The sequence below is a fragment of the Palaemon carinicauda genome, chromosome 37, assembly GCF_036898095.1.
Source record: "Palaemon carinicauda isolate YSFRI2023 chromosome 37, ASM3689809v2, whole genome shotgun sequence".
NCBI lineage: Eukaryota > Metazoa > Arthropoda > Malacostraca > Decapoda > Palaemonidae > Palaemon > Palaemon carinicauda.
The window spans coordinates 21,350,305-21,365,097 of NC_090761.1; the positions used below are offsets into that span (position 1 = coordinate 21,350,305).

The window sequence follows — 14,793 nt, forward strand, 5'->3', positions numbered from 1 at the left end:
AAACAATGTTATATCATTAAATACAGTAACCAAAAGGACCTTTGTAATAACCTGATATCTATTTCATTTAAAACCCTACTATATGCTGACTTTTGTAGCAGGAAATCATAGACATGGGATTCAGGTTAGGCCTGCCTTAGGACAAAATTAAAAAAGAAATGACTTACAAACAATTTGACTTATAACAGCTTCTTGGAAGCAATTAAGTTTGTAAGCTGAGGACGTCACATATATTTATTTTGTACTGTGGTGATATCATTATTTTTTGTGGGAATGTGTTGGTATGTTATGCATGTTTTTGTGATTGTCAAACTTACCCTTTGTATTTTATTGCAGCATGACGGTGCTTTTTTTCACCCTATCAGGACTAGACCTTTTGAATGCCCTTGAAGAAATAGGAGATTCAGAAAAGAAATCCATTATTGATTGGATATATTCACTACAAATAGTTCCAGTAAAAGAGTCAGGTAAGGTAGCTAATGTTCTATTTACTACAGGGTTCTGTCTTAGGGTATGGGGTACTATGGACCATAATCAAATGCACTTCCTCTTATACAGTATTCAACTTTATTTACTAACTACACATATTTACAATCACAAAAAATCACTTTCATACACTCATTGTTTTACCTTCAAATTCATCTTAAGACAAATCTTGTTACTAATTCTGTACAACAGATACTCCACTATCAAAGTTTCACTAATATAAAAATGAAAATACCATAAACAAACAGAACTTAATATCTCCCTAAATCAGTGAAGCTTATTAATTTCACCAATCTTCAATCCAATTAACTCAAATCTAAATTTATTACAGTACAGTACTTTCCTACAAAAAAAAAATTAACAATTTTTCACTCTAAAAATCCATATACAATACAGCTGAGTTTGACTTGAATGTGAACAATTCACTACTTTAGTTATCAGATATTGACTCCGCCACCTGTGTAGCCGTCTTTACATATAATTCCATAACACCCAACAGGATTGGCAACTGTTTAAAAGAGCAATAAAGGTCTGTTCTTATTTCACCATTTCTTATATTTCTTGACGGACACAAGCAACTTGACCCCAGGGTCATCACCTGGTCCGCCCCAATTGGCTCTTGTGTCTCAGAATCTCAAAAACAAAGGGGAAATGTCCCGTAGGCCACCATCATCACTTTAGCTCAACATCCCTGCAAAATGTCAGCATTGTGGGAACAGATAAATGGGATACAAAATAATCAAAGAATTTAATAAAAAATTTATGATCTTATGCTCTACTACTATAGTGACCTAACATTATCAGAAAATTTAGTTGTTTATTCAATTGTGTGAAATAAAAAAGTTATTTGTTGATAAAAACATTATTTAAACAGAACAAAAACATTAATTTTAGTCAATCTTTTGTTCATTGATAAAGTAATATAATTATGTAAGATATGTAATCTAAATCTTTTTTTTTTGTCGGGTACCCTATAGATATTGTCAAGGGTTATATGAAAAAAAATTCTTATATTAGATATAAAAAAAATTTTTAATATGAAATTGCATCATTTATACTGTACCTGATTTGAATATACTGTAGAGTATCTTATTTAATGTTTAATCTACCTATAGGTTGCCAAGATTTCATTTGAATTTATTGAAATACAGTAGTATGAAACTGCTAAGATGACTGCTTATATGTGGCATACTGTACATCTTTGAGGGAAAGTTTTTATTTTATATGTGAATTACAGAGTAGGCTGAAATTTTTGTTAATTGTGTTTTGTGGTTTTTTTTCAATGTCTTGAAGTAGCAAGCTAATGTACTATCCTGTACTATAGTTATAAATTTTTCTTATCGCTACGGAACTTATTTGTCTGTCTTTCCCTTTTCTAGATCTGCGAAATGCTGGCTTCCGAGGTGGTTCATCACTTGCCAGTTGTTGGTCCTCGGAGGAATATTTACATCAAATTGGTTCATTTGATTGTGGTCATATAACCATGACATATACTGCACTTGCATCACTCCTTATATTAGGAGATGATCTTAGTCGTATTGATAGAAAAGCCGTTTTAGCACATGTTGCTGCCTTACAATGTCAAGATGGAAGGTAAGTGTACAAAACATTTAATTTCTGTATTTTAATGAGTTACCTGGAATTCCTGTTCCATTTGTTCTAGGAAGGAAAATATTGACTACTATAAAAAAAAAAAAGAATTTGCTATGGCATATACAAGACCATTCTTTCCCTACTGGAAATATGCACTGGGAAAACAAAGAAGCCCGTAAACTGTGTCCTCACCATCTCGCTATCACTTTGAATCTTCATTCTCTCTTCATAGCCCTTCAGGCTATGTCTCCCCCTGTAGACATAGAACAAGTCATTAGTTTGAGGATTCAAGTTGTAAAAGTGTATAGTTCTGATGATTTAAAGGGTGAACTTAGATCAGACTTTATGGGAGTGCTGTATTGTAAAACTTTGGTAATTTCTTCAATTATGTGTAATGGAAAAACTTGTGGAATGTATATTCAATCATGGTGTGATAGCACCTGTTGTAAAAAGTAATTATTCCGTATTCATAGATGGATCGTTTTGTAATTTAAGTTATACTATAGATATGAGAAATTCATAAAAATTTACCATGATTTTTTTTTTCTCTCTAAAGCTTGTCATTTTAGAAATATTCAGTTCTTCATATAAGCTTATATCTCCTTTAGTGGTTCAGGATATGCCAGTCTCCTATGCAGAGCGTGTGCCTATTTTTGCTAGTCTTATTTCTTTAGAATGGGTCTTCCCAGTTCCTTATACAGATCATGTACAGTACTGTACCCATTTTAGTCAAGTCGGTTAATGTTAACCACTCTAAAGTAAGGAAGTTTCTCTCTCCTCTTCAGAGGATTGGTGTCAATGACTTTAGATTTCAGGATGCCAGAAAACTTCAAATTGATCAATCAATTAATCAATCTTCAGAGGAAGAGTTTGGAACTCCTTCTTCAAAGAAACTTGAAAAGAACAAAGTAGTTGATCGAGTTCTCAAATCTGCCAACAGTTTCCTTCGAATGTTAAGCTAGTGTGAAGTTCCTAATAGAGAATTTTATATTTGCCCATTAGTTCCAGTGGGAAAATTATTTACTTTTAAAGAGTATTAGTAAAGTATTGAGGTTTCTATTTTTCTGTGAAGCAGACAGGATGTTTAGGGCTCCTTACTTCCATGATTTTCCTAGTTTTTTTCCATCAAACATGGGCATAATGACCGTGTCTAGCGCTCGGCCACCCTTTAGCGTTACACCTGCTTTTGTAGAAGCATTTAGCCTTAAGGGTATGATACCTACTAGTTGCATTGCATGTTTTGCCTATTTTCATGTTACACTTCACCCAGATTTACAGTTAGTTGGTTTGACTACCCTCAAAAGTACGTCTGTTTTCTCCTCAAAGAAGTAGTGTACCAGCTTTACACTTTGTCTTCAGACTGTACACTACTTTCCTGGTGTTCACACTGATAGCAGCTTGGGTGTCACTCATATAAGATAAGATCGGTTCATCCTGACCTTCTCAGAAAGGTAGTTGTTACAGGAACAAGATATCCTTCTCACCTTTTGTTGCAATTTGGGGATCGTGATAAATTGGGAGAAGTCAAATCTTACACCCAAGTAGAGGTTGATGCATCTGGGCATGCGGATAGGCACGGCTCCAGCGAGCGCCTTACCATCAGATTATCAAATCAGCAAGCTCGGAGAGTTAGCATGTCTTCTTTCTGGACAGTACTTCCAGCTCGACTTTGGCAAATCTTCTCAGCTTCCTTGTTGGAGGAGCTTATTTCTCAGAAACATTACAGGAATCTTCACCAGAGATCCCTTTAGTGATGTTGAAGGATCACTAGTCAGCCTGTAAAGATTCCCCCGTTCTGTCCTATTCCATTAGGACAGGAGGTTCAGGCTAATCTTTTCTCAGATGTATAGAAGGAGAGGTTGGACTTTCCCCTGCGCAACCTGGTTGCGTCAGGTGTGTGTTCAGCAGAAGAAATGCATCAGTGTCAATATTTACAAGCTACAAGCATTCCAAGAATGTTTGAGGAAGTACTCGGTAGTGTTGGTGAGCAACAATACTGCCATGGCAGCTTATGTCTACAAGCAAAGAGGCACAGTTTCCCTACCTCTTTGCAAGTCAACAAGCAGAGGGACATCTAGGTTATAAATCAGGCTAAAGAGTTGTAGGCCAAGAAACATCTGGGAAGCCTATACTGTACTTTTATTCTGTTCAGTTTGATATGCCACCTGATCAACCAAGTGTACTCATCACGCCAGGTATCAGATGAACCTTATTACTCCCATATGGCCACAAGCCAAGAGATATCTAAATCTTTTAGTATCTTCAGAACACATCTCAGACTTACTCATCAGTTTTTGGCAAGAAGCACCTCTCAACCACAACAGTGAAAGGCAACTGCTCAGCCTTGAGCCTTGACTTCTGAATGAAGAGTATAAAACTCCTCATCATGGGAGTTGTATATGCCTCTGAAGATCTTCGAGCAGGGTTGCCCACCCCGGGGCCTTGGGCTTCCTGGACTGGAAAATGACCCATGTTCTCAAGTCTCTTGTATATGCTCTGTATTACATGATAAGGTCATCAAGCAGCTCTCTCAAAACAGTGCTTTAGCAAAAAGTACCTTTGGCAAATAGAGTTTGCGAGTAGCCCAGACATTCTTATTTATTCTAGAGGCTCGATGAAGGGCTCTTAGTTTTGTGTCTGAATTCATGACTAAACTCAGAACCCATTATCACATGATCCTAGTTGGAAACTTTCTCCATCCCCTTGATACATGAAGTGTAGGGTGTTAATCAAGAGGAGGTGCTTTTGTCCTGTGAGGGCTCTACGGTGCTATCTAAAAAACACTTGGCATACTGTATTAGATGTTAATATCCGTTACTATTACTTAGCACTGGCAGAACCAAGAAAGTGTGTCAAAAACAGTCTGTCTCTGGTTTTAAGACAATTAACAGCATATGCTTTGACCTTTGAGGGGGTCAAGTAACGAGCTCGAACTATGAGGTCATGAATTCAGGATATTGATTCTGTGACTCCTAAGAATCTACAGGCAGACAGGTGATGATGTTTGGAAGTTGAACTTCCACTTCAACCACCCTTCTCAGCCCGAGCCAAAAGGTCAAAAGTTAAAAGTCTTTGACAGGAGAGAAGGCGGGGTTACTTGCCTGCACTCACCACCTGTCATAATTATTTTAACAGCAAGGCATTCCCTATTGTATAGGTCTCAGGTTTGTATAGGTAGGAAAAATACTGCTTTTTCTTTTTTAAAAAACTTTAATGGTTCTATATTTATTTACTGTAAAGCAGGGGTTAATGGTTCTAGATATGTATTCCTTGTACTCTTTAAGCAGTGAATGTAGTTAATTCCAATATTGACTTTTTTGCCTAATGTTCCCTCGTGTTAAATTTTTCACATACCTTCTGCATAGGATAAATGATGTTGGTGAAATTTACTTTATAGGTTAATAAAGATTAAGATGAAATGGAATTTGAATATTGTATAGCAAAATAAAATTTAGCTTTGAAACGAGTAATGAGTGGTTCAGGTGGGGTTTTTTTTAGTGTTATGTTTTAACCAGATGAGTTACCTATTGTATTAACTTGATGGCAGGTAGCTGGAAGTTTTATGTATTCTTTACTCACTGCAATACTTTCAGGAAAATTTTATATTCTGATAATTCATTTTGATTGAGCATATGAAGGGGATTTTTAAATATTTAACTTAGCCGGTGAATATATAGCTGCAACTCTGTTGCTCGACAGACAAACTCTACGGAAAAACTCGCCAGCGATCGCTACACAGGTTGCGGGTGTGCCCAACAGCGCCATCTGTCGACCAGATACCCAGCTCTTATGTAAACAAAGACTCAATTTTCTCTCTGTCGACGTGTCGACAAGACGTACTTTACTCGCTGTTGCTAAACTGGAGTTTTTCACATCTTATTGGTGAAGTACTATATTCTGGTTTTGAGCTTTCGCAATGCAGGTGTTTTATCTTCATCTTAAATCTTGAACTCGTTTTGGATAGATTTAATTATGGTGACAAAGAGAGTATGGACTTTCTTTCACTTTTAAATGGCCGACCCTTCCCTTAGACGGAAGTGTGTTTAGGCTTTTAGTAATTATCTTATCACGTTATAAATTATTTATAGATTTTCCTCTATATATTTTATATCTCTCCGCCTTTATTAGGCCTCTTCGATTAACTTTCCATTTATTATAAACATATATAAATAAATTTTAATGTTTTGTTTATATGCGACCTTTCCTGAGAGTAGGCGGTCCTAACTTGGAAACCGAAGTTAATCAACGTTGAGCCCTTTATATCGTAAATAGCTTTTAAAGAGCTAAGGATTTAAAACTTTTTAAATGTAATATTTTATGAAAGTTTTTCTTTGATAGTCTTCGTACTGTTTTCAAAGATGAACTAACGTTTAGTTTTTTTATGCTACGCAGTTGTTGACGTTCAGGACGTTCAACATGCGCTCTATCGTTACGATAGAGAGAGAGTGTATCACGGTTTCACTTTGCAGTAAGAGTAAATCGATTGTGACGTTTTGTTCATTCTTTCTTAGCTTAAATGTTTTAAATTCTATTTTAAAGGAACTTTTTATTTGAAAAACCTTTCAGTTTTTTCCTTTAGTCAAATAACATGGTTTTTTGACGAGATATAATTGGGCTCTTCTCTTAGGTGCGAAATCAAGAGAGAGAGAGATAGAGACGGAGGGAGAGAGAGGAGAGAAAACGTTCCGTTCAAGAGGGTAACGTTGTTCTCGAGTTACTCTCGTCCCTAGTCTCTGTACGGGGAGGAAGGATAAAACGTTTTTAGTTTTTTATTCTCGTCCCCAGGCTATGTGCGGTGAGAGATTGAAAACGTAGTTTATATGAACTAGTGTTTAGTCTCTTTCCCAGCCACTGAATTTTTTATCTTAAAATATGTTTTCTGTTTTTTTGCTGGTATTAATGAGCTTGCATTATACGACTGATTTCGCAATTACTACCTTTTAATGAAGGGTAGAATTGCGTGTTTCAGGTAGAAATCAGTAAAAGTTTCGATTTCAGTGAAATAAGTGCAAACAGAAAATCGAAGTGATAAAGTGATATTCGCAGTGTTACAGTGTTGCGTCCGAGGGTTCGTCTGTTCGTGCCTGTCGTTCACCTAGTCCGGGACCTCTTGCATGCTCCCAAGCCCAGGGGAGAAGTAATGTCGAACGACTTATGGGTTCGAGAGGCCTTGATCAACGAACAGACGTTTCCCTCTATGGTATCGGGTGTATCTTACCAAGATCTCCCCTACCATAAGACGAGAGAGACGTTTTTTCTCCTCGTCATCCGAAGGCTTTTCGCATAAGAAACCTGAAACAAGGTTTCGAAGCCCTTAAGCGAAAGTCAGTCCTTTCAGGACAGGTCCAGCGTCCTGGTTACAGCCATTAGGACAGCTCTGACCCTATGCAGTCATCGGATAACTGCTCGCCGCCTAACAAAAGCGTAACACAGACTCCGAGAGTCTTTTTTGTTGGCAAAGTGTTGCGGTCACAGACGTTACCCTCGTCTCTTACCACAACCATTTCCGTTGATCCTTAATGGGTTGTATGGCAAGACATGCAGAATATGCTTGCCTCCCTTATGGAAGACTATTCTGCTGATTAGTCCGTTGAGTCTAGCCGTTTATCTCATCGATATCCTGGCTTTCAGCCAACCTAACGTTCCTTTGTGCTTACTGTTGACGTTGGCGTAGCTAAGTCACGTCAGTCAGGTTGTTTAGAACCACACTCGATGCGGTCTCGTGTGGTTTTTCAGCCGCATTTGGACGTTAGGCCACTTGCTGATGCTCCTGTTGACGTTCAAGACGTTCACTAACAATCGGAGTTGACTTGTTTTGACGCTGTGCGTCAACCTCCGCATTCTAGAGTTGTTTTGACTGCTCAGTCTAGGCAGTCAAAGCAGTCTCGAGTGGACGCTATGCGTCCTCACGCACCTGTTGTGGTTGACAGTTCAGTTGTTGACAGTTCACAGACTGTCAAGCAGTTACATGACGTTGCGTTCTGGTCCGCTACTAATGCACCAGTGAGTGTGGACTCTTCTTGTAAAGCATAGCCACCACGGTAGGTCTCTCCCTTGCTTGAGACTCAGCTTTTATCGGACAAGGTTCCTGTAGATGAGGAAGTTGCTGTTCCCCCTCCTACTGATATTCCCTTGAGGACTCTGTCAGATGGAGAGGAGCCTAAAGCTGCTTAGCCCTCTATGGTCTTTAATTAAATCATGATGATTTTTTTAAGGATCTTTGTCCGGATCTTTTTGTAACTGCTGCTCCTCGTTCGCCTAAACGTCAGAGCTTACACTAGGCCTAGCTACTTCGAAGCCGTTGTTTTTAAGCTAGTGCTCTCTCGCTCTCCTAGAGAGCTTTACGTTGGCTAGGCGACTGGTTTTTCACCAGGAGGAGTTTGGGGGATACAGCCTTTGCTTTCCCTTCTTTTAAACTGGTTTATAGAGCGAGAGTCTGATATGACACGAGAGAAGTTCTCGGCTCGGGAGTTCATGCCTCTGCCCAGATAGACTTCTCAAATCTCGTAGACTCTCCCTGGCGCCTGGCCAGGAGACGCTCCAAGTTTTTTACAGGTCAACTTCACAGCTGTTTTCGAGCCTTTGAAGTTTTGCTGTACAATTATGTCATGCATAAACAAGGTTTTCAGGGATGGAAAGCGGTACCGCCTCAGTCGCTAACCCCGTCTGTTGCCGCACCTGCTCCCGTAGACCCTAAATGGGCTTTGCTGCAAGACATGCAGTCCAAGCTTGCGTCCTTGATAGAGGACTTTAATGCAGAGAAGGTTGCTACCGAACCTTCTGGCCAACAACCTTCCAACCGGTCGGTTGTGCGCCCTGTTGACGCTGAGGTAACCTACTCGCGTCTGCCAGTTGAGGTGGTTCCTCCACCGATGCGACCCAGTGTGGGTTGCCAGCCGCACATTGACGTTAAGCGACGCTCGGAGGTGGTTGTTGACGTTCAGGACGTTCAACAACCAGCAGAGGTGACTTGTTTTGACGCAGTGCGTCAACCTCAGCAACCCGGTAGGGTGTTGACTGCACAACCCAGACGGTCTAGACAGTCTCGGGTTGACGCTGTGCTTCCTCGCGCACCCATGGTTGTTGACAGTTCACAGACTGTGCAGCAGTTCCATGATGTTGCGTCCGGCTCCGTCACGCATGCACCAGTGCGACCGGACTCAGCGAGCCAGACGTTGCCCACTCCGTTGCCGTTTCCTCATCAGTTTTCGAATGAGGAACCCTCTGATGAGGACGTTGCTGAACAACAAGACGATCAGCCCCCAGAATAGATCAAGCCCTGCTATCCATCCAGAAGATGCTGAAGAAGGAACGCTGCTCAGTCAGGCTGTGGATGAGTCTGGTAGGGACGCTGTCATCCGTGGAACAATTTGTGTCACTAGGAAGAGTACACCTCCGTCCTCTTCAATACCATCTAGCTTTTCACTGGAAAAAGGACAAGACGCTAGAAGCGGTCTCGATCCCGGTTTCCGAAAAGATAAAGTCTTGTCTGACTTGGTGGAAGGACAATATCAACCTAAGAGAGGGTCTTCCCCTGGCTGTTCAGACTCCCAACCACGTTCTCTTCTCGGACGCATCGGACGTGGGCTGGGGCGCGACACTAGACGGTCGGGAATGCTCAGGACTGTGGAACTCGAGTCAGAGGAGCATGCATATCAACTGCAAGGAGCTGTTGGCAGTACATCTGGCCTTGAAAAGCTTCAAGTCTCTCCTTTGAGGCAAAGTGGTGGAAGTTAACACGGACAACACCACGGCCTTGGCGTACATCTCCAAACAAGGAGGTACCCACTCACTGACGTTGTACGAGATCGCAAGGGACCTGCTCATCTGGTCAAAAGGTCAAGACATCTCCCTAGTAACGAGGTTCATCCAAGGCGACTTGAACGTCATAGCAGATTGTCTCAGTCGGAAAGGGCAAGTAATTCCAACCGAATGGACCCTCCACAAGGATGTGTGCAAGAGACTTTGGGCCACTTGGGGTAAACCATCCATAGATCTCTTTGCAACCTCGCTGACCAAGAGGCTTCCAATCTATTGCTCTCCAGTCCCGGACCCAGCAGCAATACATATAGTTGCTTTCCTCCTAGATTGGTCACATCTGGATCTCTACGCATTCCCACCGTTCAAGATTGTCAACAAGGTACTGCAGAAGTTCGCCTCTCACGAAGGGACAAGGTTGACGTTAGTTGCTTCCCTCTGGCCCGCGAGAGAATGGTTCACCGAGATACTTCGATGGTTAGTAGACGTTCCCAATAGTCTTTCTCTAAGGGTAGACCTTCTACGTCAGCCACACGTAAAGAAGGTACTCCAAAGCCTCCACGCTCTTCGTCTGACTGCCTTCAGACTATCGAAAGACTCTCGAGAGCTAGAGGCTTTTCGAAGGAAGCAGCCAGTGCGATTGCTAGAGCAAGGAGAGCGTCTTCCATTAGAGTCTACCAATCGAAGTGGGAAGTCTTCCGAGACTGGTGCAAGTCAGTTTCTGTATCCTCGACCAGTACCTCTGTAGCTCAAATAGCTGTTTTTCTCTTATACCTGAGAAAAGGACGATCCCTTTCAGCTCCCACTATCAAGGGCTACAGAAGCATGTTGGCATCGGTCTTCCGGCATAGAGGCTTAGATCTTTCCAAACATAAAGATCTGCAAGACCTCCTTAAGTCTTTTGAGACCACCAAGGAGCGTCGTTTGGCTACCCCTGGATGGAATTTAGTCGTGGTACCAAGATTCTTCATGTCAGACAGGTTGGAGCCATTACAATCAGCCTCCCTGAAAGATCTCACTCTTAAGACTCTTTTCCTGGTATGCTTAGCCTCGGCTAAAAGAGTCAGTGAGATTCATGCCTTCAGCAAGAACATCGGATTTTCGTCAGAAAAAGCCCCTTGTTCGCTGCAACTTGGTTTTCTAGCCAAAAATGAGCTGCCTTCTCGGCCTTGGCCTAAATCTTTCGATATCCCCAGCTTATCGGAGATCGTGGGCAATAAACTAGAAAGAGTCTTATGCCCTGTTAGAGCTCTTAAGTTCTATTTAAAGTGTACTAAACCTTTACGAGGCCAATCTGAAGCTTTATGGTGTTCAGTTAAGAAACCATCCTTGCCTATGTCAAAGAATGCTTGGTCAGACTTTATCAGATTGTTAATACGAGAAGCTCATTCACATCTGAGTGAGGAAGACCGAACTTTGCTTAAGGTGAAGACGCACGAAGTTAGAGCTGTAACAACTTCCGTGGCCTTTAAGCAAAATATATCTCTGCAAAGTATAATGGACGCAACCTATTGGAGAAGCAAGTCAGTGTTCGCGTCATTTTACTTGAAAGATGTCCAGTCTCTTTACAAGAACTGCTACACACTGGGACCATTCGTAGCAGCGAGTGCAGTAGTGGGTGAGGGCTCAACCACTACAATTCCCTAATTCCTTATCCTTTTAATCTGTCTCTTGAAATGTTGTTTTTTTATGGGTTGTCCGGAAGGCTAAGAAGCCTTTCGCATCCTGGTTGATTTGGCGGGTGGTCAAAGTCATTTCTTGAGAGCGCCTAGATTAGGGGTTTGATGAGGTCCTGTTGTATGGGTTGCAACCCTTGATACTTCAGCTCCTAGGGGTCGATCAGCATCCTAAGAGGATCGCGAGGCTCCGTAAGGAAGACGTACTTAAAAGGCAGAGTAATTGTTCAAGTCGACTTCCTTACCAGGTACCTATTTATTTTGTTTTTGTTATTTTGATAACTTCTAAAATGAAATAAAAAACTCTTAGCTCATAAAATGTAAACATATATTACTGGTCTCTACCCACCATCCTGGGTGTGAATCAGCTATATATTCACCAGCTAAGTTAAATATTTAAAAATGATATTTTGATTATAAAATAAATTTTTGAATATACTTACCCGGTGAATATAAATTAAATGACCCTCCCTTCCTCCCCAATAGAGACGCAGTGGGACGAGGAGAAAATTGAGTCTTTGTTTACATTGAGAGCTGGGTATCTGGTCGACAGATGGCGCTGTTGGGCACACCCGCAACCTGTGTAGCGATCGCTGGCGAGTTTTTCCGTAGAGTTTGTCTGTCGAGCAACAGAGTTGCAGCTATATATTCACCGGGTAAGTATATTCAAAAATTTACTTTATAATCAAAATATCATATTTCCATTTAAATGTATAATTTTATATTGATTACCTCTATAGAGATGTTGGCTATGAATTTGACTCAGAGCTCTGGTAAAGCTTTATCTCAGAATACTGCTTAATACCATTGATTATTTTTAAAGCCCCGTGTATTTTATTTTCCAGTTTTTTCTCGACTCTTGGAGGCAGTGAAAACGACATGAGGTTCATGTATTGTGCAGCTGCTATATGTTATATTCTTCAAGATTTTTCTGCCATTAATTTGGACTCTGCAACAAAATACATCATTAATAGCATGGTAATTATATTTTTTCTCTTTTCATATGAGTATAGATTTTTCCTTCGTCAAAATCCCTTTTATAGCTAGTTGAAAAATGTTTTACTTATACATATTTTATGATCGCTAATCTTGAAATAGGTAGGTCATGGGGTATTGATTTAGTGGAACTGAAGTAAGTCTATATAAGAAAAGTATCATAAAACTAATGTTAGATAAAAGGCATCCAAGCCAAAATGTAAAACATTAAGGCACATGCAATATGTATTTTTAAATATTTAACTTAGCCGGTGAATATATAATAGCTGCAACTCTGTTGCTCGACAGACACATACATAAAAAAAACTCGCGAGCGATCGCTATGCAGGTTGCGGGTGTGCCCACCAGCGCCAACTGTCGGCCAGATACCACTCTCGTATGTAAACAAAACCTTCAATTTCTTCTCTGTCGACGTGTCGACAAGACGTACTTTTACTCGCTGTTGAACCTGGAGTTTTTCCCATCATATTTGGTGAAGTACTTTAATTTGGTTTGAGCTTTCGCAGTACAGGTGTTTTTCTTCAAATAAATCCTTGAACTCGTTTTTGGATAGATTTAATTTTTGATGACAAAGAGAGTATGGACTTTCTTTGACTTTTAAATGGCCGACCCTTCCCTTAGACGGAAGTGTGTTTAGGCTTTTAGCAATTATCTTATCACGTTATAAATTAATTATAGATTTTCCTCTATATATTTTATATCTCACCGCCTTTATTAGGCCTCTTCGATTAACTTTCCATTTATAATAAACATAAAAATAAATTTTAATGATTTGTTTATATGCGACCTTTCCTGAGAGTAGGCGGTCCTAACTTGGAAACCGAAGTTAAACAACGTTGAGCCCTTTCAATCGTAAATAGCTTTTAAAGAGCTAATGATTTAAAACTTTTTAAATGAATTTTTTTTAATAAATATTTTATGAAAGTTTTTCTTTGAATAGTCTTCGTACTGTTTCAAAGATGAACTAACGTTTAGTTTATTTATGCTACGCAGTTTGCGCTCTATCGTTACGATAGAGAGAGAGAGTATCACGGTTTCACTTTGCAGAAAGAGTAAATCGATTCTGACGTTTTGTTCATTCTTCTTTCAAAGCTTAAATGTTTTAAATCCTATTTTAAAGGAACTTTTTAATTGAAAAACCTTTCAGTTTTTTCCTTTGGTCAAATAACATGTTTTTTTGACGAAACGTAAGTGGGCTCTTCTCTTAGGTGCGAAATCAAGAGAGAGAGATAGAGACGGAGGGAGAGAGAGGAGAGAAAACGTTCCGTTCAAGCGGGTAACGTTGTTCTCGAGTTACTCTCGTCCCTAGTCTCTGTACGGGGAGAAAGGATAAAACGTTTTTAGTCTTTTATTCTCGTCCCCAGGCAATGTACGGTGAGAGATTGAAAACGTAGTTTTGAATGAACTAGTGTTTATTCTCTTCCCCAGCCACTGAATTTTTTATCTTAAAATATGTTTACTGTTTTTTGCTGGTATTAATGTGCTTGCATTATACGACTGATTTCGCAATTACTACCTTTTGATGAGGGTAGAATTGCGTGCTTCAGGTAGAAATCAGTAAAAGTTTCGATTTCAGTGAAATAAGTGCAAAACAGAAAATCGTAGTGATAAAGTGATATTGCGCAGTGTTATCAGTGTTGCGACCGAGGGTTCGTCTTCGTGCCTGTCGTTCGCCTAGTCCGGGACCTCTTGCAAGCTCCCAAGCCCAGGGGAGAAGTAATGTCGTACGACTTATGGGTTCGAGAGGCCTTGATCAGCGAACAGACGTTCCCTCTATGGTATCGGGAGTATCTTACCAAGATCACCCCTACCATAAGGCGAGAGAGACGATTTTCTCCTCGTCATCCGAAGGCTTTTCGCATAAGAAACCTGAAACAAGGTTTCGAGGCCCTTAAGCGAAAGTCAGTCCTTTCAGGACAGGTCCAGCGTCCTGGTTGTAGCCATTAGGACAGCTCTGACCCTATGCAGTCATCGGAAGACTGCTCGCCGCCTAACAAAAGCGTAACACAGACTCCGAGAGTCTTTTTGTTGGCAAGGTTTTGCGGTCACAGACGTTACCCTCGTCTCTTACCGCAACCATTTCCGTTGATCCTAAATGGGTTGTACGGCAAGACATGCAGAATAAGCTTGCTTCCCTTATGGAAGACTATTCTGCCGATAAGTCCGTTGAGCCTAGCCGTTTATCTCTTCAAGATCCTGGCTTTCAGCCACCCTAACGTTCCGTTGTGCGTCCTGTTGACGTTGGCGTAGCTAAGTCACGTCAGTCAGGTTGTTTAGAACCACA

The 14,793-nt window shown here is 40.5% G+C and overlaps 1 protein-coding gene across 1 annotated transcript in view; it reads left to right on the forward strand.

Moving 5' to 3' along the window:
* The window catches only part of LOC137629485 (geranylgeranyl transferase type-1 subunit beta-like), a 50,956-nt gene that overhangs the window by 8,844 nt on the left and 27,319 nt on the right, over positions 1–14,793 (forward strand). The window contains exons 2-4 of the mRNA XM_068360819.1: positions 337–467; positions 1,866–2,079; positions 12,359–12,491. Coding sequence (XP_068216920.1) covers positions 337–467; positions 1,866–2,079; positions 12,359–12,491 — 478 coding nt within the window. The remainder of the gene's footprint in view (positions 1–336; positions 468–1,865; positions 2,080–12,358; positions 12,492–14,793) is intronic.